Raw genomic sequence first — 26,026 nt, 5'->3', positions numbered from 1 at the left:
TGGAATGTTCTTTCTCCCACTCTGGAGGAAAGTCCAGCCCCACAGACCCATTTCCTTGGTGACTTTGGCTTCTACACATGCCCTGCAGAGCAGGAGCGATGCCGGTCACGGCCTGCCCAGTTGCACGCGACCAGATGCAACAGAACCAGGCCGGACGGTCCCTCAGCCCAGGGCTGCCTGCGCAGGCGTCCCGTCACGGGACGGAGCAGAGTCCCGGCGCCACGGCGCCCCCAGCCTCTCTGGTGGTTAGAGCATCTGGGAAACGAGGCACCACGCCCGGCCCAAGGCTCAGGCAGCAACTTGGTCAAAGTTGCAGTCGAGGCCGGAGCGCGCCTGGTCTGACCTGGTCTCCACAGGCTCTGGGCCCCCAGCAGACCTGCTCCGCACGCAAGCCCGGCCCCGGCTCCACAGGCCCCTCCTTGCAGACGCGGACCGCCGAGGGCACACTCCATCCCCAGCCTCTGCGGACGCACCCCCAGATCTGGGTGTGGGCCCGGACGCTTCGCCTCCACTCCGCCAGGCCGGGCAGCTGGGTCACTTCACACAAAGGTAGGCGGTTTTTGAATCTTTTTTCTACCCTTTATTTCCACCCGTATCATCCATCTCAAAAGAAAGGATGTGTGTCCATCCCAACGCAACCTCTGTCCATACCACGACCCGTCAGCCTCTCGGCCCGGCGCCTCTGGACGGGCGGGAGGGCGCGGGGACACGCCTGCCGGCTGGGTCCTGGGCTGCAACTTCTTCCGTCCACTGCAGGTGGGCACGGGAGGAGGACTCGAGGAGGGATTCGAGCCCCTGCAAGGCTGTCTGGTGCCCTTGGCGGTGTGATACGGAAATGACAAAAACCACACGCCTGGCGAAAACCTCTCTCGGCCTCTGGCCAGATCCCAGCCGGAGGCGAGCTGACCGCAGCGCGGCGTTAGACTGCCGAGTGAAAAGAAGCTGCTTCGGGGAGCACGCCACACTTTCCCGCTTGGTAAAAGATTTTATTTTGTAAAGGAGAAATTTAAAAGCAGATAAATTCTGAATTTCGACCTTGAACTTCAGGAACGTGTCTTACTGCAGGCGGCAGAGCACAGGCTTAGGCGGGAGGCACGGGCCATGGCGCGGCGGCTGCGGCAGCCCCTTCCACCTCCCCAGGCCCGAGCCCCTGGAATGGCTGAAGATTTACAGGGCATTTTAGGGATGGAGCTGAGAGGGTGAAGCAGGAAAGCAGAGGCCACCTCCTGGGCAGGAGGAGGGGCAGCAGTGGCTCAGGAGGGCAGGAGAGCTGGGCGAGAGGCAGCGGGGCAGATGAGGGGGGCTCCCTCACCCTCCCAGCACCTCCCCGAGGCCACCCTGCTCCAGCCCGGCCCACTTCTGGGTGGAAGGAAGGTGAGCGGAGAGGGCAGCACTAGGGGTTCAGAACCTAAAGGCAGCTCCCCCCCAGAGCACCCCCAGGCCTTCCTACCTTCTGTGCCCCTGCTCCCTGCCTGCCCCCCAGTCCCCAGGCAGGAAGGCTCTGGAGAAGGAAGAAGACAAAAAGGAAACCTGCAGGAGACCTTCATGAGGATAGAGTTTATAAGCGGAAACTTAGCACTTCTCGTCATGACTCAGTTTTTCTTGGCTGCTGCCTTGACGCCCTCCACGTAGGATAAGTACTCCGCGATGATGATCGCCTCGTCTTCCAGCGTGGAGTCCAGATAGTCTTCTTCGTGTTCCGGAATGTCTTCCAGGATCTCGTTGACGGCCTCGGTCTCGATGTCCTCATCGGTTGAGGCACTGGAGGTGCCTGCCGTGAAGTGACAGCGGAGCCAGGTGAGCGCAGCAGAAAGGGGGGGTCCACACCATGCCCCGCTGATCTGGCGCAGACCCCGGGCGCCCCGCCCCCACGTCGCCCCCGCGCACGCACAGCCGCACCGTCACCCTCTGGGGCTGCGGAGAGCCAGGACCTACCCGCCGAGTCCGAAGGGGATGTGGAGGGCGTTGATGAGGAATCTTCCGGCGAGAGCTGGAGGTCGGGGGGGAGGCTCCCTCCGTTGAGCGCCAGGGTCTGAGCTGCCAGCTGGACGCTACCCCGGAACATCCTCAGGGCAGCCGTGGCCGCCGCCACATCGAAGCCCATGTACACCAGCTGGGGGAGAGCACGGGGTGACGTACCGCGGCGGGACAGCCTGGCCTCAGCAAGGTCTGGGCACTGCCTGGGGGCACCGCGTACAGGCTGGGGCTGCAGGGACAGTGCTGCCCACTGCCCCCGGTACATCAGCTGAGGAGCCACCGCCGAGCAGTGTGCTAGTGCAGGGGGCCCATGACAGCCGCCACCGCCACCTCCTGAGCAGCTGGCGGGGGCCCGCACGAGGGATAGAAGCCTGAAGAACCACCACTGGGCGCGTTCCTCCTGGGCCCTCTCCACGGAGACGCCTCCTGTTTGCTCCTGCCCCTGCACTGCCCCTGGGAGCGGGACTCAGCAGTCCTGCCACCACCCGTCACCCAGCCAGTCCCAGCGGGCTGCAGGGCAGGGGCACGTGGCCCTTCACTCACTTGGTCAATATTCTCCTGGGAAGAGCCTTCTTGGCGGTGGTGGTTCTCAGGATTCGAGTCACTCAGCCACCACATCTGGGGGTTACTGAGGAGAATCTACACACAGAACACACGCTCTCGTCACTCATCTGTGCTCTCAGGCGAGGCCGCGCACCCCGGCTGGGCAGACACAGCTGGGGCTCACACCTGCAGGCAGGACAGGGTGGGACGGGGCTCTGCCAGGCAGGGCTGGCGCCGAGGGGGAGGGACATGCCAGGCTGGCCAGGCACACAGCTCACGTCAGAGGAAGTGGGATAATTCCAAGAACCCGGAGCTGTGCCGGCTGGGAGGAGGCCCCCGCAGGCTGCTCCTGGAGGAAGACAGGGCGGGCTGGCTGGGCAGCCTCACCTTGAGGGCCTCATCCAGGTTCCCGCTGGCCTGCTGCAGGGCCTGCCGGGCCGCGCGGCCGGAGTAGCCCATCCCCTTCAGAGAGTTGATGCTCTCCAGGCGGCGCCTTTTCTTCTCCTTCTCCTCCTTCCTTATCTGGGCCAGCTCCTGTGGGAGGACAGCAGGGCGCTAGCTGGGGCCGAGTCTGTGGGAAGCCTTCCCTGTCTATGCTGCATCTATGCAGGAGTCGGGTGACCAGGCAGCCCAGAAAACAAGATGAGGCCTCAAGGGCAGAGCCTGGGGCTGCTCCCGGGCCCAGCAGCCCACAGCAGGAGCAGGGACTTCCAGGTGGGTAGGGAGCGCCTTGACGCCCCCAGCAGGCACCTGAGCAGGGCTGGCCCAGGATAGCCCCTCCCACGGGAGGAGGGCAGTTCAGCTAGATGCCTCCCCCGCCATCTTGCTAAGCGGGAGCGGGGGAGCCCAGTAGAGGAGAGGGGCTCCCTGGGGGATGCCAAAGCACTGACCGCCCACCACATTGTGGGCAGCAAGCCCTTTGCTGCCCCTGGAGCCCAGAAATCTCTAACACCCAGAAGGTGGGTGACAAGATCACCTATCTACTCCCATGGCGCTTGGCCCCATGTCTCAGGCACTAAAGCTGCTGCAAGAGCCTAAGAAGGGGGCCCCCCTGGTGGTGCAGTGGTTGAGCGCTAGGCTCCGAAGCTGCCCGCAGCCTCCGCAGCGCTGGTTCGATCCCCAGCGGCGCCTGGCCCCATGTCTCAGGCACCAAAGCTGCTGCAAGAGCCTAAGAAGGGGCCCCACCTGGTGGTGCAGTGGTTGAGCGCCAGGCACTAAAGCTGCTGCAAGAGCCTAAGAAGGGCCCCCCCACCCCCCCCCCGTGGTGTAGTGGTTGAGCGCTAGGCTCCGAAGCCGCCCGCAGCCTCCGCAGCGCTGGCTCGATCCCCGGCGGCGCCTGGCCCCATGTCTCAGGCACTAAAGCTGCTGCAAGAGCCCAAGAAGGGGCCCCACCCGGTGGTCCAGTGGTTGAGCGCCAGGCACTAAAGCTGCTGCAAGAGCCTAAGAAGGGGGCCCCCCTGGTGGTGCAGTGGTTGAGCGCTAGGCTCCGAAGCTGCCCGCAGCCTCCGCAGCGCTGGTTCGATCCCCAGCGGCGCCTGGCCCCATGTCTCAGGCACCAAAGCTGCTGCAAGAGCCTAAGAAGGGGCCCCACCTGGTGGTGCGGTGGTTGAGCGCCAGGCACTAAAGCTGCTGCAAGAGCCTAAGAAGGGGGCCCTCCCCCGGTGGTGTAGTGGTTGAGCGCTAGGCTCCGAAGCCGCCCGCAGCCTCCGCAGCGCTGGCTCGATCCCCGGCGGCAGCGCCTGGCCCCATGTCCCAGGCACCAAAGCTGCTGCAAGAGCCCAAGAAAGGGGCCTCCCCGCCGGTGGCTCAGTGGCTGAGCGCTAGGCTCCGAAGCTGCCCGCAGCCTCCGCAGCACTGGTTCGATCCCCGGCCACCGGTGAGGATCCCACATGGCGCGCAGACCTCTCCTGCCGCCCGCTGCTCCCCCCAGCAGCATTGCTCCCTGCCCCGGCCCTGGTGAACCCTCCTACCGCCCCGCGCCCCTGACTGTACCCAGTGCCTGTATAAATAAATCTTTTAAAAAAAAAAGCCTAAGAAGGCCTATGGATGGTTCTAGTCCCTTCTCTCCCATTCCAGCCCTGTCAGCAGAGTTCTGAGTTTGTTCTGTAAACTGTGATGCCCATTAAAATGTTATTTCAAGGGACTTTGCTGCCAAAGAGGAAAAAAACCTAAACAAGCTTAAAAGCACCGATTCAGGGCCTTCCCTGGTGGCGCAGCAGTTGAGCTCTGGGCTGCAAAGCTGCCCGCAGCCCCTACAGTGCCGGTTCGATCCCCGGCCACCGGCAAGGATCCCACATGGCGCGACAGACCTCTCCTGTTGCACCCGCTGCTCCCCTCAGCAGTGTATTTCGTCAGTCTGCCTGTTCTGTTCCCGCTCTGGTGAATTCTTTCATCCTCCCGCACTTCTGACTCTACCCAGTGCTTGTATGAATAAATAAATAAATATGAAAAAAAAAAAAAAAAAAGCACCTATTCAAGAGCCCATGAGCCAGGAGTCTCACCACGTGGGGTGGCCTGGCCGAGGCCAGCAGCAGGACGAGGGGGTTTCTACTGATTCCTGAGACACCACTCCTTGCCCTGCGGAGACAGTCCTTGGGGGCGAAGGGTCAGCCCCGGAGCCGGCGCCCCCACCTGCCCAGGCCAGGAGTATGGCCCACCTCTTAGGAGAGTCACCACCGTGGACCCAGAACTCCCAGAGTCAGTTGTGAGACCAGCAGGCAGACACCTGCCCCCGGACTTGCCCCACCTCTGCTCTCCCTCGAGGCCTGGGACACGGATAAGCCACCACGGGCCTGACACTGGGCCCTCAGAGAGCACGTGTTCTCTAATGCCAAACATCTAAATCACTTTTTTTGAATCATGATGATAGGCATAAGGAAATTATTTTGTGATATTTCTTTTTATAGTACAAAGAATTAGAAAAACTAGACCAAGGAAATGACAATGAGTGTGGAGTTGAAACATTTCTGGACACAGAGGTGGAATCTCACTTGGGACTTGGGGGCTGAAGTCAGGGCTCAGACCGTGTGGCCAGGCCCTGTGGAAACCCCAGGGGCCACCACACTCGCCGTCCCCTCGGTGCTGCACGTGAGCTTGGCCCCACCAGAGTGGAGGTAGACCAGAGTGGCCTGCGCTCAGGACCACAAAGGGACAAACTCCTAGGAGTTCGCGTTTCATTGCTCAGGGAGAGGCTCTGCCCAGGGCTGAGAGGGCGCAGTTCCCTGGAGCCCACACTCTAGGCATGTGTTGTTCTCACCGGCCAGCCCAGCCCTCCCCGACCCGGGTCCCGAGAAGGGACGCAGAAGGTTCTAGGGCCAGAGTCTACAGCTGGAAAGGACCTGAGGAACCTGACTTGTCTCAGGAGGGTCCCTTCCTCACCAGCTACCTTGCCCTTTCGACCCAGCTCCTTTGCTATAAAACTTGCCTACTCAAGACAGCGGCACCTCTCCCCGCTCCGGAGCCCGGTCTGGATGCACCTCAGCCTGCTCCAAGTAACTGCAGTTTTGAGTCTTTGCTTTTGTGACTTAAGGGAAATCCTTCCAGTGATTTCACTCATGTTTCCAGGCAAGATTCCCACCACAAATTACAAACATGACCACCGGGAAAAAAGGCCCCTTTAAAGTGGTTTCCAGAAACACACTATGGTAACAGACAACTGCCTGGGTAACTTGGCGGCCCGTAGCTCTGAAGTTGCAGCAAGAAATGAAAGGAAAAACATGCACTATCTGAAAACTGACGCAGTTCAAGAACACGAGTGTCTCCGGCTCCCCAGCTGAAGGGCATCAGTACCTACTATGGAATCATGCGAGACTTTCCTTTCACGGCCCAGAGCTAACGCATTTGGGGAAGAAGCTTCTATGGCCGCGCTGTCACTGCCCCGCCAGGTCAAGGTACCTCTCTGCGGTTGGTGATGTGTGCGGCCGCGTGATCCACGTTCCCCTCACACGCCCGGAGGCCAAGTCGGGCTTCCTGGGGGGTGAATCCCAACTGCAACAAATTGTGAACTTTCGATGGGTCGATGTATAGCTCTTTGAAGAGCTGCTGTGCCTGCAGATAGAGGAACAGCAGGAGCGTGTAGCGTGTCAGTTTAAAGCTTAGCACGGGAAAGGGGCTGTACCCAATGTGAAGGAGGGGCATCAGATTTTAGATGAAAACCCAAAACCCGACCCATCTATCAAGTAGTAAAACTGCGCTCCCGTGACTCACACATCTGGTGGGAGGGGCTGTGTCCACAATCTCCTGTTGTTTTAAAGCCCTGACTGTGCTGAGGCCCTGGACCATCCTGCCCCGCAGCTGGAGCAGAAGCTGGACTCTCCCGCCCCCTCTACTGGCAGGAGAGGGCACTGACAGTGCAGCCCGGGCTCCGCCCACCGCTCCCCGCTGACCTCCAGGAGGGACCTCAGCCATGCTTACCTTGTTGAGATACTCAAAAGCTTCTTCACCATTTCCACTGTGGTAATTTCGGATGCCCTGAAGCAAGTAAAGTCTTAAAAACAAGACCTTCTCCTTCCCACAATTTCCCTAAAATTATCGGAGGAGAAAAGGCACAATGTTGTTTCTAATCACAGGTCAGAACCCTCACATCTGCACTCCCTCTGGCTCCACGGGGTGGTGGCACTCCGAGAGTGCTTACACTTCACCACCCCTGACGGCCAACCACACAGTGCAGCCCACCCCCCAGAAGGGGCATTAAAACCCCTTCCAGCCCCCCAGACAGCAGCCCTGGTGGTCAGCAGGGAGGTGCCAAAGCCTAAGCCAGGACCAGCTCCTTCCTGCCCAGATTTTGGACAACTTGTGGGAATCACCTAAGAAAAATCCTCATTCAAATCACAGCTCTTGAGCTCTGCCTGCTTATGTGAAGCGCCGTGCTCTGATGTCTATTTCCCGCATTTAAATCATCCACTAGACTGTCCGAGCCACCCCGGTGTCCTGGTCTGGGAGTTGGGCCTTGAAGACGGTCCCGGACAGGCTGGGGGCCACAGACCACAGTGGAGCCGGGTCTCCAAGACCTGAACCCTCCCTCACAGAACAGCTTCTTGCAGAGTGACTCCCGTCCACAGCAGTTGCGTCTGGCAGCTTCTTAAATACTCTAAACAGATGCGCCCAAATTCTAGAGAGGGGCTTGGGAACGCACCGATTACAGTAACATACTTTTATGTGGACCAGTCGCTGATGATTTTCTCCGTAACAATTTTTAAAGCATCTCTGGGCCAGGTTGAGCTTTTTTTCCGCGTCATCCAGGCACTCCAGCTGCCCCAGGCGGAAGTAGCACCACACAATGTCCAGCTGGAGCACCGCGTAGTTGTCCACCGTGTCTAGCAGCTCCCTGCAGCACTCGCTGGGAGTAAGCAGATGGCACTGTCACTGCACAGCAGTGCCCCATGGGGTGACTGGAATTCCTTTCTGGTTCGGGGTCTCCCCAAAGGCTGACTGCTCTGGCACCGGGGCCCGTGTTTATGAAGGGAGCTGCATTTACCATCTGGGCCTTCCAGTGGGGGAAAGGCATAGGGCTCAAGAACAGCAGCTCACCACCACCTGCTGGGGGCGGGGGGGATGGAGGTTCCCACTATGCTGGGAAAAAAGCCTTGGCAGGAAATGGGGGCCAAAGACAGGGAGACCATGCTTCAGGGCAGTGGCTTCCGCTCCTGGGCCAATTAGAACGGCCAGGGTGTGAGGCAACTCCTTCCCCTCCCCTCCCCTTCCCGTGAGGTACTAATGCTGGGGCCCCACGGAGGTCCATTATGACAGCATCTCTGGTGGCGGCGGCCTGGGTGTTCTCCATCGCTCGTCATGTGGGTCTACACTGTCCTCGGGTTGGTGCCTGGGGGGTCAGGGTTTCCCTCTACTGGGGAAACAGTCTGGCCACGTTGTTTGGAAGAATGTTTCTGTCCGGCCTGCCTACTTTTCAGGGACTCTAGTCACACATCTCAGCCTGGGGGCAGCTCCACCACCTGCAGAGGTCCTGTTCATGGGTCTGCAGTGGTTCGTCTCCCAAGTGACTGTCGTCCCCACTAACGCTAAGCTTCTGTGTCACTTGTGGGGGTCTGAGTCTAATTATTGTGTTTCACCCTCACTGGGCTTGTAATTTCTCGCATCTTTAGGTACCCAGTAGTTTCCAGTTGGATGCTAGACATGCTACGTCGCTGTGAGCACTACCGAGCTCCGTCTGGGATGCCGCTGTGGGAAGCAGTGTGCAGGCTACTTCTAAGCTTTGCTGAGTGGGACCACAGCAGCCTGGGCCAGACTTGCCCTTCCACCAAGGCATGGCCTTCTGAGCCCTCCATGACCAGAGGGCCTGGGATTGCAGTTTCCCGCTTTGGCTGCTGGGAGCGAAGTTACTCCTGGCCCTCCAGTTATCTGAGGACGGTTCTCTCTGCTGTCAGGGGCTGTGTCCCCCGCCTCTGTTTCCTCATAGGCCTGTGCTGACACTCACTCAGCAGATGACCCAAAGGGGACCCTCTGAAGCTCCCCGACTACTCCCTTGGCTGCTCTCCTCTCACCACTCTGATGCCCCTTGTTCCAGGTCCAGTGTTCTCAGGAATCCATCAAAATGAAAAAAATAACACCAAACTTGATCATTTTCAAATACCCAGCCTGTCTTTCAAATGTCCATTGGCTTGCTTTATGACCTCACGGTGCCAGGAGACCCTGGGGCACCGCCGGCTCCGGGTATGCAGCCCGGGACATGGCCGGGCCCCTGAGACCAGAGACGAAGACTGCCAGGCCCAGGGCAGAAGGCCACGGGGCTGCCTGCCGGCCAAAGACAACCAAGGTAGCCCTGCAGTGTGGCACACGCGACAATCCACGAGCTCACCCAGATACTTTTGAAAAAGGACAGGAAACTCCCCGGTCAGATCACCTCATAGGCGCTGCCAGGGAAGCAACTTACTCATTATGGAAAGAAAAACCAGGCCCTTCACTCTGCCTCTCTGTACCAATCGTACCTCTGCGCAGCCAAACAGCTGAGGGGGAAATGACTTCTCCAGCAAGAAAGGCAGGAGGAAGACGGGGCACTGCCACTGTGTAGCCCCAACGCAGTAACAGACTTGGGGAAGGAGCAACGTCACTCCGGGGCCACTGGTGTCCCACGGGGCACTGAGCAGAGCTCATGGGAGGGGCCCACAGGGGATGCTGAGGTGGACAACACATCCTGAAAAGACGCTCCTGTAGACACAGCAAGCGTGTGCCTTCCTGACCTTCCTTACAGAGGAGAGAGCGCAACTGGAAACGCGAAGGGGAGAAATCACTGACAAACTGGTCGCACCTCGGCTACTCTGCCACGTCACTTGCTGTCTTGGGTGAAAACCTGAAGTACGGGGGGCTGGGAGGTGCTGCGGGTACCCTGGCCATCTTCCTTAACTGGCATCCCCGAGTCAAATGTGCCTACCAGAAATATTTGTCCGCGTCCAACAGACATGGCAGGGCTATTCCATACTCTTGTCTTTTCAGGAAAGCTCTGCCCTTCTCGTGATATCCCATAGCTAACATAAGGGCCTAGGAAAAACAGGGATTTAAAAAAACATCACTTTAAACTATAATAAAACAAATTATATTAAAAGCATATTAAAACTAAAGAAATCAAATAAATTAAAAAAAAAATCACAACAAATCTGAAAATGAAAAAATATAATTAAAGGTTTATTTCATTGAGACCCTAAAGCCAGGGGCTCGATTTACGTGCTGACATGCACACCCAACACCTGCCCACCGTCCAGCATGGCCTGAGGCTAGAGATGGACCCCCCCTCCACTGCCTTCAGAGACCAAGCCTGGGAGGCTCGGGCCCTTTTCCAAAAGAGCATTTATGTCACTTTCTATTCACATTACATTTCATCTGAAGTAGCTGCAAATTCTAGCATTTCCAAGACAATTTTTAAAAAGTGATTCAAAATATTTTTAAATTAGTATTTTTAGATTTAAATTTTGGTGTAGGGCCTCTCTGGTGGCCCAGGGGCTAAAGTCTCAGTGCTATCAAGCTATCACCAGCCACTGCAGCCTGAGTCCCATCCCCGGCCAGGGAGCTGACCCACAGGGCGCCGCAGACCTCTCTTGTCTCCCCGCTGCAGTGTATTTCTGTCAGTCTGGCTGTTCTGTTCCCCGCTCTGTCTCTGGTGAATCCTCTCAGCCCCCACACCTCTGGCCTGCACCCCAGTTCTTGTATGCATAAGTAAATAAATCTTTAAATTGATGCAATTAAATTTTGTAAAAGTTTTGCAAAAAAGATCTGGAGGTCATAATTTAATATGAAAGAACAAGCAAATAATCACCAGCAATTAAAAATAAAATCAGTCCACCAAGAGCTACAATTTTCTCTTATTCCAGCTTAACATTAATCCTTTCTTTTATACAAAATATTTTATGTAGTAAAACCCACTCAAAACTGTCCTTTAAAGGCAGAAAAATTAAAATTAACTTGTCGCCTCGTTTGGAGAGCTTTCCATGATCAGAAGCTACATACTCCAGCCCAGAGCCCGGTCCTGGGCCCCAGTGAGAACACTGCTCCAGACACCGTGTGGACACATTCAAGGGCAGAGCCACTGCCCACTGCTCCAAATTCCAGAAAAGGGAGGGGGTATGGGGAGAAAGGAGGGAGGTTAGACTTCCCTGAACTGGGCAGCCCCAGTCCCCTGCTCTGTCCATCCCTAAGGGGGAAGCCTGTGGTGAAGGAAGCCACAGGACATCGCTGCGGAGAGGGGAGGGCACCCCAGTGTGTACTGCTCTGGAGCTCTGGGGGCCCACCACAGGGGCTGCCTTCCCTGCTCACAAGTTCAAGACAGAAAATGGCTTCTAGCCCTTCATGCTTAGATAAAATAACCAGAAAACCCTCTTCTGACAACAAATCAAAGAACAAGCCAAGAACTTCCACACTTACTTTTCTCTCTGAGGGAGGGATTTTGATTGAGCGCCCGGTCTGGTTAGCGATGTCTAGGTATGGTGTGGTTTCTGGGTCCACCACCATCTCAGCTGCAATAAAACCAAAGGAGCTCCGTTAAGTCAATGTCAGACAGTACTGACAGGACAGTGCAGTGTCAGATGGCTGGGGACGAGAAGCCAATGAAATGGGTTGGCCCCTCCCCTGCCACCATCAAGCACTTGAGTGAGGTCAGAGCCCATGCCAGGCCCACCTCTCTCCGCCAGGATCTCCAGCCCTCTCTTAGTCCTCTGAATTCTTTTTTCTGTAAGTTCTGCTTCATTTTGCTCCTCTTCTTCAATCTGGAATTTTTTTCTCACGTCCTCTTCAGACTGCTTTAGCTCCAGCACCATGGCTTTTACATTGTGGGTCACTCCTTGTTCTTCCAGTGTCTTCCCTGCACAAGTCAGAAATGCACACTATAAAAAGTGTCATTAAATTTTCTGGGGATTAGTCCACTTGCTATGTCAGCTGGCATTCTTAAGTGGCACCTGCAAACCAGGCCACATCCTTGGCAGGCGACCAGCTTAAATCTGGTGTGTAACTATGTTACTGTCAGGAAGTGGTTAGAATCAGTCTGTGAAAACACCCAAATTCATCCTTTCTTATGCTCTGTTTTCTTCATAAAACCAATAAATACTTAAGAGCCTACTCCAGGGAGTGCCCTGTGCTAGGCAACAGGAAGGAAAATGAGGGCACACAATGCCCTCAAGTTAGAGAAATAATAACTCAGTTCACAGCCAAGGTCGAGGAGCTGTACAGCTCCACTAACAGAGCTGACAATATATATTTACTGGTTGTTTTCTGCCTTAACATTCTTATTTTAGTAAACTCTGAAATAGCTGGTTTTGAATTACATATGCAATAAAGCCACCAGAAATTTTTTTAATAGAAGAATGAGAAAAAAAGTTGCAAGATCATTGTTCCCACATCAACTTGATCAACACTGTTGGCATGCCTTGCCAGAACATACCTAGTTGTAGCTGTTTCTTATTTATGACAATTTTGATATAATTTTCTTGAAATCCAAAGGTTTCAGCTATTCTGTAAAATAAACCATAGGAATCAAATTTATTTTTTGCCATCATAAAGACTTGAATGCTGACAGCGGCTTTGCGAGGTTGACCCCAAATCTCAACCCCTGACTCTCCATCACCACCTCGTGACAAGGACACACCGTGACCGAAACTGCAAGGGGCAGCGCTCATGGCCGTTTTCCCGTGAGGTAGAGCCCACGGGGGCACGTGGCCACCTGAACAGGTGGCTCTGGCCTCACCCTCTACACCTTCCACAGGCCGTGGGGGTGTGTGCGCGCACGCCGGGTGATGGCTGTGTCCCGGCTCCACGCCTAACTGCCCTGCTACAGACCCAGCTACTGGGTCTGCTACAGGCGAGGAAACCCAGCTTTGGAAAGCCTGGAGAACACTAGAGAACTCCACCCACAGCATTTAAAAATATGTAAGTGGTTGAATTAGCTGAGCAGCCTTCAAAAGTTAAAATTTCAGGGCCTCCTGGTGATAGGGAGGCTAAGCGCTACCACCGCAAGGGCCCACTGTGGCGCCCTGAGTTGGATCCCCGGCCAGGGAGCTGACCCACATGGCGCAGCAGACCTCTCTTGTCTCCCCGCTGCTCCCCTCAGCAGTGTGTTTCCGTAGCTCTTCCTGTTCTGCTCCCCACTCTGTCTCTGGTGAGTCTTCTCACCCCCCTTCTCCCAGCACACCTCTGGCCTGCACCCCAGTTCTTTCATGCAAAAATAAATGAAATCTTAAAAAAAAAAGGAACTTCACTAGTATATAACAAGCAGGTACGTTTTTTTTTTACAGATGGAACAGCCTGGAATGGGCTAAAACAGTTTGCTGAACGTCATAGCCAGCCACCAGCGAGGGGGAATCAAATTTAACACAAATGTTAATTGAATGTATATTCCATTTAGAAAATGTTTCTAAGTTTACTAGTTGGATGACTAAATCACTAAAGCATGTATCTTTTATAGCTTTTTTTTTGTGGATTTAACTTATAAAAGTTAAAAGTAAGTTTCAATCATTATATGATATTTTACCTTAATTTATTTAAACAACCCCCCATTGTTGAATGGACAGTTTCATCATATTTTATACAATAAAGAAGTCAATCAATAACACAAATGATGTGGGGAGCGTGCTGGCTCCCATTTCCACCACTCGCTCACTCTTCCAGACCCAGGGCAAGCGCTGCAGGAGGCAGACAGTGGGCTCGGGGAGGCGGAGGAGAGGAGAAGCCCTGAGTCCTCATCCTCCTAAGCTCCACCTGGGCCGGTAAGTCCTTCGGCCTCAAAGCCTCCCCTTCTCTTCCAGAGCACGGCAGCAACCCCCACCCAGCTGGCTCACGGGGTAGCCGGGGAGAGTGAGGGTGCCACAGCAGGGCCCAGAGCACAACTTACTTGGCCCTCAGTTCTCTGCCAGTGATGTGCAGTCGGGTCTCCAGCAAGTTTTTCCTGTCCTATTTAAAAGAAGACAGAATAAAAGGAAACGGACTTGAACTTGATGCCCTTGGGAGCTATAATCACCTACAGAATCGGAAAGGCGGGACTGTGCAACACAGGGTGGAAGGCTGAAAGGATCACGCAGAGAGGAGCAGCTGTTGAACCTGACCTGGCCCAGGTGACCCTGTGGCCCAGCTGCGCTGGAGGGGGTAGTTGTTCATGGGGGTCTTTATTCTGGGGGCCTGGCCTCGGCAACAGCACTAGGGCAACCCAGTGAGCAAGGGACATTGCCCGTCACTGTCCCCGTAGAGGAAGGAATGAGACACAGTGGCGGGGCCTGAGGGGAAGACATGGCAGCCTGAGGACACTGGGAAACCAGATGAATCTGCTCCACCTCCAGACGCGCCGAGTGCTTCCTGCCTGGGGACAGCACTTCTGGGCAGCAGCGCACGCCAGTGAGGAGGGCTCCTGCGCATTTCCCTACCGCCGTGGGAGCACGTGCTGGCACTTAGATCATTTTTTCCCCTTCAGAAAGCCCTTATACCTTTCATAGAAATTTTTAACAGTGTTACAGAGACATAGTTTACTCATTATGCAGTTCAGAGCTTAAAGTTCATAGTTTACTTATTGAGCTCTTGTGTGAAGAGCAAGGGCCAATGGCTCCTGGATGTTACAAGCATTTCAGAACATTTTCATCACCATCTCCAAAACACCAGAGCCCACACACCCCCAGCTCTGCTCCTCCACCCCCAACCCAGGCAACCACGACCCTATTTGCTATGCCTCTGGATCTGCCCATCTGGGGCACTGCCCACGCAGGGAATCATGTGGCGGCCTGTCCACTCTGCAGAGCCATCTGCACCTCCAGGACGGGTGCCACCACACTCACCCACAGATGGACATCTGGGCTCTGCCACCTCCTGGTGGCTGTGGACAGGTGCTGCCATAAATACCCACATACACTTTTTTGTGTAGTTAGTTTTCATTTCTTTTCATTGGTTTCCATGGTAACAGACAGACACACATGCATGCACACACACTCATTTCTTTGGAGGGTGATTAAGAGGATAAGTCCCGAGGCCACCACCTTTCAGCTGACCACCCTCTGACCTCCAAAAGCATAGAAAATGGGACAAATTTCTTTGTGAGGTATCCTACTGCACCCAGTTTTATAAAACCTGAAGTACTCCCTGCAAACTCTGGGAAAGGTTAACAATGTGACGGTGAGCTTTGTGAGCTTGTGAAGTTCCGAGGTCCAAACCCACCTCATAAATGTTGCAGTTTAAGAACCCATAAAATTAATTTTTAAATTGATAACTACTCAGCAAAGAAAGTAACCTACAGGAATTTTAACCTTGGGTAGTAGCTTTCAAACACCAGCAACTTATTCAATCACATCCCTCCATTAACTAAGCATCAGTCACCATGAAAACGTGGGGGAACTGACTCACTTTTCTTAGTCTCGGAGGTAAAAACACCTCGATGGTGGCAATTCCTGTTGTCCTGAAATGCTCGTTGCCTGTGCCACGCTCAATCGCTTTGCAGCGTATTTCTTCTATCACCTTTTCGACCTCATTCTCACAGCACTCCAGCCTGTCGGAGTACTTCTTAGCAAGGTCCTGCAGTGAAAGGTCAGAAAGCACGTGAGTCCAGCAGCAAGTGGAAAAAAAGGCAAAACACAGGCCCCTCCAGTGAGCGCTGTCCCGCACCTGCAGTAAGAATTCAGGTGACTGGGCATTCAGACAGGTGTAGAGATTAGGGAGGACCCAGAGAAAAATAAAAAGGAAAACAGGCCCAACAGAAAAAGCTGAAGTAATTGAGATTACCCGGGGGTGGGAGGGGGGGGAAGAGGCGGAGAAAGGAGGGCTGTGACTCCAGGACCACAATAGAGAAAATTATTTTAATGAAGAGTGACCTGACCAACCCCACTGGGGTTGTCAGCACAATCAGATTAGACTTTGGAAAATTCTGAATCACTGGCACTGGTTATAAAGTTATTTGGCAGAGAAAACTTCAGAATGGTAAAGAAACCTTAGAAGATTTAAGTTCGTGCTTAGAGTGAAGCCACTATGCTCACTCCCCTAAAGAATAATTTTCATTTGGACTTCACAGTTTAGGGTTTTGTTAAATGTACATGGCCATACCATGCAGCACTTAAAAATGACAATGTAAGTATGTATTTGTGATGGGGAAATGCTTATGATACACAAAGTTATTAAAAAAAAAAATCAGTGTTCCATTTTTAAAATGATATAAATCTGGGCCTCCCCTAGTGGTGCAGCGGTTGAGCGCTGGGCTGTGAAGCTACCTGCAGCCTCTGCAGCGCTGGTTCGATCCCCAGCCGCCGGGGAGGGTCCCACATGGCGCGCAGACCTCTCCTGCCGCTCCCGCTGCTCCCCTCATCAGTGTGTTTCGTCAGTCTGCCTGTTCTGCTCCCCGCTCTGGCTCTGGTGAATTCTCTCACCCTTCCGCACTTGTGACTGTACCCAGTGCTTGTATAAATAAATAAATTTAAAAATCTAAAAAAAATAAAATAATATAAATCTACTTAAAATATATGCTTTTGGGCCTCCCCAGTGGCGCAGCGGTTGAATGCTGGGCTGCAAAGCTGCCCACAGCCTCTGCAGCGCTGGTTCGATCCCCCGCCACCGGCGAGGATCCCACATGGCACGCAGACCTCTCCTGTCTCGCCCGCTGCTCCCCTCAGCAGTGTACTTTGGTCCTTCTGCCTGTTCTGCTCCCTGCTTGGGCTCTGGTGAATTCTCTCGCCCTCCCATGCTTCTGACTGTACCCAGTGCTTGTATAAATAAATAAATCTTTAACAAACAAACAAATAAATAAATAAAACATATGCTTTTTCTGGAAGAACTTACACCTATTATTGCTCAAACTTTTTCAAAAAACTGAAGAGGGACTACCTCCTAACACATTTTATGAAGACAATATTACTTTAATACCAAAACCAGATAAGGACATCACAAATAAAATCACAGACCAATATTGCTGATGAACACAGATACAAAAATTCTCAACAAAATACCAGGAAAGTGAACAATTTACTAAAAAGGCCATACATTATGACCAAGTGGGATTTATTCCAGGGATGCAAGGATGGTTTACCATACTACATCAATTAATATAACACTACATTAACAAAAGGACAAAAATCACACGATCATATCAGATACAGAGAAAGCATTTCACCCACTCATGACAAAAACTCTTAATAAAATGGATAAGAGGCAACACACCTGAACATAATAAAAGCCATATACTATAAACCCACAGTCAATATCATACTTGATGTTAAGAAAAATGAAAGTGACAAACAAAAATTTGACATACCACTATTTGACATAGTACTAGAGGTACTGGCCACAGCAATTAGACAACAGGAAACAAACAGAATCCAGACTAGAAGTGAAGAAATGAAAATATTATTTCAGATAACATGAAAAGTATAAAAAACCCTAAGGACTCCACAAAAACACTATGAAATGTGGTAGACTACCAAATCAATACACAAAAATCTGCTGCATTCCTAAATGCAAATAACAGGAAAAAAAATAGGAAAATAATCCCTTTTCACAACAGCAACAAAAAGAATCAAATGCCTAGCCAAAATTAACAAAGAAAGTGAAAGATCTACACAATGAAAACTACAAGACATTGTTAAAAGACACAGAACAAGACACCAAAAGATGGAAAAGATACTCTGTATGTTCATGAAAGGAGAGAATTAATGTAGTCTAGATGGCCATCCTGCCAAACACAAGACACAGATTCAATGCAATTCCTACTGAAATTCCAATGATATTTTTCAAGGAGTTAGAACAAAAAATACAACATTTGTACGTAAACACAAAGGTCCCAAGTTGCTAAAGCAATTGTGGAAAAAAAAAAAAAAAGAAGAAAAACAAATATGTTGTCCAATTTTAAGCTACATTAAAAACGAACAGAAATTAAAGCAGTATGGTATGGGAAAAAAACAGACAACTAGACCAATGGAACAGACTCCAGAGCCCCAAAATAAATGCACAAATCTATCACCACAGGAGCTAAGGCAGAGGAGTCACGGCCATACAATGGAGAAGGGACGTCTCGTCAACAAATGGCTCTGGGAAAAGAGTGACGCCGGCTCATTCTCTTAGCCCCACACACAAAAATAAATTCAAAATGGATTAAAGACTTGGATGTGCGACCTAAAGCCATAAAGCACACAGAAGAAAACGTACTTGAAACCTTCCACGACAGCAATAACAGAGCTGTCTTAGGGAGCTCCACGCCCACCAGGGAAATGAAAGCAAAAGCAAACGGGGCACAAGTGAAAACACTTTTGCATGTATCAGCAGCTGAAAGACAGGCTCCTCGGGAGGAGAAATCTGCTTATCACACATCTGATGAGGGGTCAATATCCAGCTTACATAAAGAACTCACGCACTTTAACAATGAAAGTACGAACCACCCAATGAGAAAACGGGCAGATCTGAACAGGCTCTCTTCCGCAGAGGATACAGAGGCAGCCCAGCAACAGGGAAATGCTCACCAGCACTTCTGAGGGAAATGCGAGTCAAAGCCACAAGGAGATTTCACCTCATACACAGAGAATGGCCTACACAGAAGACTGCTACCAGCAAAGGCTGGCGAGGGTGTGAGGAAGAGGAACCTTTACTCTTTCTGTGGGTGAGAACGGAAACTGGTGCAGCCAGTTTGGAAGGCGATGTGGCCCCACCTCAGAAAAACTAAAGTGGAGAATTCCCACTTCCAGGGGTCTATTCGAAGAATGAAAATCATCAAGTCAGAGAGTAAAAGACACCCCAATGCTTACCCAGCATCACCTACAACAGCTGAGACACAGAAGCAACCTGAACCTTCGCTGACAGAACCGGACCAGGACACGCAGCGTGTGCGCACAACGGAATCCGGTCGGCACAAAGAAAGAAGTTCTGGCATCGGCAAATGGAAATCACTCAAGGGGATCATGAAAATCAAAATAAGCCAGAAAGAGAAAGATAAAGAGCAAATAGTTACACCTGTACGTGCGATATAAGGGAATAATATAAGCAAATACACAAAACAAAATAAAAATAAGCTAGTTGAGACGGTTAACCAAAATGAGGTCCCCAGAGGTGAAGAGTGTGGGGAGCGGGGGTGGAGGTGTGGATGCTGGTGGTGGGTATTGTTTTTAAAAAAAATACCATTTCTTGGGCCTCCCTGGTGGCGCAAGTGTTAAGCACAGCACTCTGAAGCTATCCACGATCCTTGGCCGGCCAGGGAGCTACCCACAGGGCGCAGCAGACTTTCCCTGTCTCACCGCTGCTCCCCTCAGCAGTGGATTTCAGTAGATCTGCCTGTTCTGCTCCCCAATGTGTCTCTGGTGAATCCTCTCACCCCCCACACCTCTGGCCTGTATCCCAGTTCTTGTATGCATAAGTAAATAAATCTTTAAAAAAATACCATTTCTTAATAGTTACATAGAAAAAGACTGGAGAAATATACTACTGTTGCTATGTTAAATGTATTTCTAAAATCCGCTGTGGTACTGTCCTGGTATCATTGCTAATTTTAAAAGCCCAAGCCCTCATCCTGCCCAGCAGGCAAGTCTGGGAGACTTGAATGAATAAAGGGAGTGGACAGGGCTGCCCTGGGAACCTGGACACTGAGCTGATGCTGCAAAGAGCCGATGACCCTCTATGCCAGTTCAGGTCACACCCAAGACCAGTCCCCTGACCAGTCACTGACACCTGGGCTATAAATAGAGCCTCCCCACTGCTTCTCTTAGCGGTGGGTTTCAAGAAATCCACCTGCTCTGTTCTCCACGAAGTCTCTGGTGAATTCTTTTACCCCCACGCCTACACCCAATTCTCTCCCAAGACAAAAAATATTTTTAAATATCTGTTTGACTGTATATCTATAGATACACAGATTCATTATTGCTATCACCAAAAAAAAAGTGTTCCTTTAATAAACACTTAAAAAAATGCTTCCTATATTATTTAGAAAATCTAGTTACCATGTGAAGGGTGATTCTCCCGTGACACCAATTTTGATACCACATCGACCCAGAGTGAGCAGCAGACACTGCAGGTCTAGAGTTCAGGTACACAAGATTGCCCTCATTTCAGACACCTAGTCCCCAGGTTACCCACACTTTTGTTCTGACTTGACAGCAAAGTGAGGTTTCCCCAGTCTTTCAGATTCAGTAATTTACCAGGAAGACAAAAAAGTCATAAAAATGCCACACGATTATGGCTTATTATAAAAGAGACAAAGGCCTAGGTGAAGAGGTCCATCAAACTAAGTCTGGATGGGTCCAAAACACAGGACCCGTCCTTGCGGAGGTGGCATGTATCCCTCTTGGGGCACAAGGAAGTGTCTTTCATGCCACACGGCTGATTAAATCACCGACCACTGGGGCTTGCTTCTATCTCCAGCTCCTCTCCCTTCCCTTGGCAGGTAGTGCTGAACGTTCCAAGCTTCTAAGTTTGTCCTTTTGGAGACCAGCCCTACCTTGAAGTCATGGCCAAGCGTTGCTCCTATCACCCTAACCACTCGGGGAATTCCAGGGGTTTCAAGATCACTGCCCCAGGAAATGCAGTCAATGACCAATGGCTTCCCTATCACGTCACACCCAGTTTTTACCAAACACACTCAGAAGACCAGAAGTCGGTCACATAAAAATAAAAGGGAGGCCTGTTAGGCACAGGAGACACCCTGGTGCAGCTCGTCCACTCCCAAGTGCAGCAATGTGTCGCCACACAGGACAATCCTTGGCCCTCATGACAATCCTTAGTCCCTGACAACTGCCCCATCATTTACTGCGGGACAGTGAAACTCAGAGAGCAAAGAAGTACGTTTGAGGTCAGTTCAATATAATGGATTTCTAGCAAAGATGATGAATGTGTCTCTGCCTAGAAAAGCAGGCAGCCTCCCTGGTGGCGCAAGGGGTTAAGACGCGACCGATGAAGCCTACTGCAACCACTGCTGCACGAGTTCGATCCCTGGCCAGGGAGAAAACCCACATGGCGCAGCAGACCTCTCCTGTCTCGCCCGCTGCTCCCCTCAGCAGCGTGTTTCAGGCAGTCTGCCTGTTCTGTTCCCCACACTATCTCTGGTGAATCCTCTCACCCCCCCACACCTCTGGCCTGTACCCCAGATCTTGCATAAATAAGAGAAAAGAAAAGCAAACCTCAATTTCCAGAAATTTCACCCATGTCTCATGATAAAAGAAACTGAGGCAAAATTATTAAATATACATATTTTGGAAAGACAGCCTTAGTGCAAAGAGAGCTGGGAAGGACTCTGCCTCACAGCAAGCCCACCGAGCAGGAGGGCTGAGAATGCGGCCACGCTGAACGAACACACCGGCTGGCAGCGCGGCTACTGCCCACCCCCCACCCCAGTTCCCAGGTGAAGGATTTTGCGGAATGCTGATACTAAAGATAGTATATCCCTGCAAAATAAGACAACATTCTCTCATGCCTAAAATCTTACTAAACAAAAACAAGCTTGTCAACTCCTGGCAAAAAGTAGATAGCTGCTTGTCACTAACACTTTTGATTAGGGTGAAAGTATACAAGGTTGTGCCTGGCAATTTCAGAAGCTCATTTACCAGGAAGACTTATAACACTGCTAATTAATTACATGTTAAGAGAAAAATACCTTTAACGCCAAACCAACTTCTTTGTTTTCTTCTGTATAGGGAGGTTTCCAAAGTTGAATTCTGTCTTCCCTTAAAAACTGGGTCAATTTCGCTTGGAGGTATTTCTTTTGCGCCATCCTTCAAAGCAAAAAGGTACAGCAGTGATATGCCACCACACCACACTTCAAAGTCTTTTGTAACCTATTAGCACAATCATGTTTTATAGAGAAAACAGAGCCCTCTCCAGCCTAACCTCAATTAGGTTTTAACTAACCCCAGACTTCTCTAAAATATATTTTATCTATAAACTGAAATACTTGTTATATATTTAACTACATGTACATGTAGCATAAAATTGTATTTCAAAGTTGCTAACATGTACTAAGGCTTATTACACATCTCTATTTCTTAACCCACTATTATTTTCTATTAAGAAAAAAAAGATGAAAACAAGAGAAAGATGAATCCCTAAAGTAGGGAACTTTCAGAAATAACTCAGCATAGCGTATACATATTCTCTTGTATTTTGGCCGGTTTAACACAAAACAAAAGACCAGCCACTCTGGTAGGTGAACAAAAGGAAAAGCTAGCAGGAAACCTGAACTATCAATAATGAATAGTCTCTATATCTGAGTTGTTTTTATGGTACTAGACAAGCTTTCCACAACAGTGATCACTGCACAGCAGCAGACGGGTGTATATCTTGTGACAAGGGCACACTGGCAGATCCACTCAAATCTAACTTGGGTCGATCATCATTTTAAAGCTGGGGACATCCAGGCTGCCATTTGTAAAATGAATTGGCCAAGGTGACAAAATCAGAAAGGTCCATAACTAGCGCTGGACTTCCACCTACAACCCTGGACTGAGCACTGCCACTCCCTCGTCTGCCTGTTTCTCCCCCAAACAGCGCCCGTGCTGTTTATTCATCTCTCACCACCAGCCGTTCAATGGCCGCGGCAGGCTGCTGCAGAAGTGAAACAGGTGGCAGGGATAGTGTAGCCAATTCAGAGAAGCAGCGAGAAACGCACAAAGTTGCCAGCTGCTGATGAGAAAGGCTCTTCTAGAGAGCAACAGCCTGAGCTGCTCTGGCTACATGACCGCGGCCAGGGCCCGCCCGCCACACCCCAAATCCAAGCCACCTGATTTGAAATCAACTATTTCAGAAAAAATCTAAACCTGTTTTATTTCAGTTTGGGGGTGAAAGGGTAATCAGGATAGGGAGGAGAAGGGGTGAGCGGAACACATCAAAAGAGGGGTTCTGTGCATTCGGGGCGCCACCGAAGCGGAAGTTGCAGACATTTTCGCGCTTCTCACGCAGAAGAGCACATTTGTGCTTCTGAGCATTCGCTTTCCCGACACAAACAACGTACGGGGGCACCCCACACAACTCTGCGCTCCCAAATCTTCAGAAAGTCCGAGAAGAATCACTTGGGGAGGTTCATGGGGTGCTTACCCCGCTGGGACGGCGTGCAGGGCCTCTCAGGGCTGCGGGGGGGGGGGCGGCTCTCTGAAGAGGGCGCTGCCCCCCCCACCCCGATTCCACCCCAGCCCCCGCCGCCCCCGCCCGGGGCGCACCGACGGCCCGAGGGTCTGCACCGCCCGAGATTTACTTTAAGAGGAACCCAGCGCCCCGAGACTCCCGGCGCCGCGCCGCAGGCAAGGCAGCTCGGGTACGCGCCGCAGGTCGCGGCAGAGCGAAAGGAAATGCAGCTCGTCGGCCTCGCCGCGCCCGAGCCCGGGACGGAAAATCCCCGCGGGCGCCGCGCAGGCCCAGCCGCGGCCCAACCGCCGGCGCCGCGCCGCCCAGGCCCCGGCCCCGCCGCGGCGACGGCCGTCCCTGCGCGCCCGAGCCCCGCCGGCGCGCTCCGGCCGCGCACGTGCCCGGGGGGGCCCGCGGGCCCCGGCGCGGCGCGGCCCCGGGGCGAGCGGCCGCCAGGGCGCGTCGGGCTCCGCCGGCTGGTTTCGGGGACCCCGCAGCGCCCGCCCCGCACTTGGCGCCGGGAGCGCCCCGCGGGCCCGGCCCCGCCCGCGCAAACCTGGGCCCCGCGGACGCCGGCGCCGCGCAGCCTCCCGCAGGACGCCCGGCCCCGCGCACGCCCGCGGCGGGGGGGCGGGGGCGCCCGGAGGCCCGCGGGGACCCGGCTCGGCCGGACGCTCGGCCGCCGTCGCCTCACCTGCGCCACCGTCGCGCCCGCCGCGCCCGCCGAATGCCCGGATGCGGCGGCGCCGCCGTTTGTTTTCATTCCGGGTGAGGCCCGCCCCGCCCCGCCCCGCCCCGCCCCGGCCCTCCGCATCCGCCCTCGCGCGGCTGGGAGGCGAGTTGTGGGCGGGGCTAGGCCAGGCGGGCCGCGGAGCAGCGGGGTGTGGGCGGAGCTAAGAAGGGTGGGCGGGAGTGCGAGGCCGAGCGGGGGCGGGGCTAGGCGGGGGTGGGGGCGGAGCTAAGAAGGACGGGCGTGGCTGAGAGGCTAGGCGTGGGCGGGCCGCGGACGCGGCCCAGGATGTGGGCGGAGCTAAGGAGGTGGGCGGGGCTCGAGGCCGGGCGGGGGCGGGGCTAGGCGGGGGCGGGCCGCGGGCGCAGAGACGCCGGGTGTGGGCGGAGCTAGGGCGGGCGGGGCGAGGGTCCCGGAAGCAGGTGGGGGAGCCCCGGAAGCGGCTGGGGTCGGGGTGAGGGGCAGGGCCCGGGGCCCGCGGCGACGGGGAAGGGCACGGGGAGGGGCCGGGCGGGCGGAGGCGGGGTTCGGGCGCCGACGGGCGGGGCGGGGCGGGGCGGGGCGGGGCGGGGCGGGGCCGCGCTCGGGGTGGCCCGGGCCGGAGCGCGGGGGCGGCGAGGGCGGTCCTGGGGTCGGGGAGAGGCTGGCTGGGGCCCGAGGGCCGGTGGGGCGGGGGCGCAGGTCTCCGTCCGCCGGGCCCGGGGCTCTGCCCGCTGCGCCTGCGGGGAAAGGCGCTCCCGGGGAGGCTCGGGGCCTGCCCGCGCCCCCCGGCCCCGCGCCGCCCCCGCCGCGGGAGGGCGAGAGCCCGGCTGTGCGGCGCCGCGGGGCAGGCCGCAGGCTCGGGCAGGGCCGCTCCGAGAGGCGGTTCCAGTTCACAGGCGGCCTGAGCGACTCCATCTGGGCCTCAGAATTTTGGCTCAGGGGCCGTTGGCCCATCCGGAACCCCAAAACTCCGCCTTGGCCCAGCTCCAGGCTGGCGGGGGGTGGGCGCGAGCGCAGAGGGCCCCGGGGAGGGTGTAAGGGCGCGCGCTGCGCGCTCCCTCTCTGCCCGGGTAGTACCCACCTGCTGCTGGGCGGCGCTGTGGACTCTCGGGGAGACCCTGCAGGCAAAGCCTCTGGAAGTACCGCCTGTTCTTATTATTTCCCTTATTATTATTAATGTCCACGTTGTCCTGACCATCATCCGCTTTCCATCCTCCCTCCTAAGAAGAGTTCTCAGAATAGCTTCTCTTGTGCTGGTTAACTACTGTTGTCGTGAGAGTTTGGGGACGCTGCTTGTAGGGCCCTGGGGACAGGTGCTTAGTGCGTGACAGCCAGCTCTAGGCAGACGCCTGTCACGGTGCATCTGCCAGACGCAGGGAATACAATAAAGAGGTCATGGAGACCATGACCCCTGTGCAGTGGAGAAACCCTGGGGACCGCAGGGCCCACAGCGGGGGCTGCAGAGGACAGGGCAGGTCAAGAAACTTCAGTGGGGAACCCCAGATGAGTGGGTTGAAGTTTCTTTTGGGGGTGATGGGGATGTGCTGACATCAGAGAGAGGTTTGTATCACCCAATAAATATACTCAGAATCCGCAAGCTGCACTCTTCAAAAGGAGAATTTATGCCACGTGGGCTATATCTCTATAAAGCTGATATTAAATGAGGGCCTCGATGTGGACGCAGAGGTTAATGTCTCAGCACTATCAAGCTATCACCACCCACTGCAGCATGAGTTCGAACCCCTGACAGGGAGCTGACTCACACGGCACAGCAGACCTCTCCTGCCTCCCCACTGCTCCCATCAGCAGTGGATTTCAGTAGATCCACCTGTTCTGCTCCCCACTCTGTCTCTGGTGAATGCTCTCACCCCCCGCATCTCTAGCCTGACCCCAGCTCTTGTATGCATAAATAAATAAATCTTTTTTAAAAAAGCTGATATTAAATGAAATGGATGGACAAAAAGGGAACAGGCCACCAGCTAAGATGGTGGGGAGGTAGAATCCCAGGGCTGCATCTGGCCCACTCACTAACCAGGGACACCCCAGGACACCATTAGCCCAAGCAGTACCCCGGCAGATCTAGGAGGCATTGGATCTAGATCACTCTGGGGACTCTGCTGCAGGCTCCTGGAGCTGGCCTTTCACGCCCCCTCTCAGGAGAGGGGAGGCAGGACCATTGCCCTGGCGCTTCTATCTTTCCAAGCCAAGTCTTGGGTGGAATGTTCCCCTAAATCCATTTAAGGAAGAAAAATGGGTTCCCAAATCTCTGTGCCTGCCTGCGGTCCAGAGAGGATTCTC

At 53.8% G+C, this 26,026-nt stretch overlaps 1 protein-coding gene across 4 annotated transcripts; it reads right to left on the bottom strand.

Moving 5' to 3' along the window:
* Positions 1-570: 570 nt before the first annotated feature.
* NUB1 (negative regulator of ubiquitin like proteins 1) lies at positions 571-23,756 on the bottom strand. 4 transcript variants are annotated; one of them, XM_037515991.2, is made up of 15 exons: positions 23,711-23,756; positions 21,554-21,671; positions 15,343-15,510; positions 13,850-13,908; positions 12,404-12,474; positions 11,645-11,827; positions 11,392-11,483; positions 9,908-10,014; positions 7,672-7,858; positions 6,934-7,041; positions 6,415-6,567; positions 2,908-3,054; positions 2,521-2,616; positions 1,936-2,113; positions 571-1,771 (listed from the first exon to the last, which is right to left on the bottom strand). In XM_037515991.2, the coding sequence occupies exons 2-15, from the start codon at positions 21,668-21,670 to the stop codon at positions 1,593-1,595; spliced, it is 1,845 nt and encodes a 614-aa protein (XP_037371888.1). In that variant the 5' UTR covers position 21,671; positions 23,711-23,756; the 3' UTR covers positions 571-1,592. The 4 variants fall into 4 exon arrangements, with proteins under 4 accessions (XP_037371888.1, XP_037371880.1, XP_037371873.1 ...); XM_037515983.2 differs by lacking the exon at positions 23,711-23,756 and adding an exon at positions 23,573-23,596; XM_037515976.2 differs by lacking the exon at positions 23,711-23,756 and adding an exon at positions 23,147-23,190.
* Positions 23,757-26,026: the final 2,270 nt, after the last annotated feature.

Source organism: Talpa occidentalis, unplaced genomic scaffold (genome assembly GCF_014898055.3).
Source record: "Talpa occidentalis isolate TD23 unplaced genomic scaffold, MPIMG_talOcc4v2.1, whole genome shotgun sequence".
NCBI lineage: Eukaryota > Metazoa > Chordata > Mammalia > Eulipotyphla > Talpidae > Talpa > Talpa occidentalis.
This window is presented reverse-complemented; position numbering and strand designations above follow the sequence as displayed.

Bases quoted from the DNA above. Each gene is read 5' to 3' on its own strand.
- NUB1 (XM_037515991.2), bottom strand. From the start codon at position 21,670: ATGGCGCAAAAGAAATACCTCCAAGCGAAATTGACCCAGTTTTTAAGG. The intron at 7,859-9,907 runs GTAGGCACATTT...GCTTACTCCCAG, and splicing joins GACGCGGACAAATATTTCTG to CGAGTGCTGCAGGGAGCTGC. The intron at 7,042-7,671 runs GTATGTTACTGT...CGATAATTTTAG, and splicing joins AGCGACTGGTCCACATAAAA to GGAAATTGTGGGAAGGAGAA.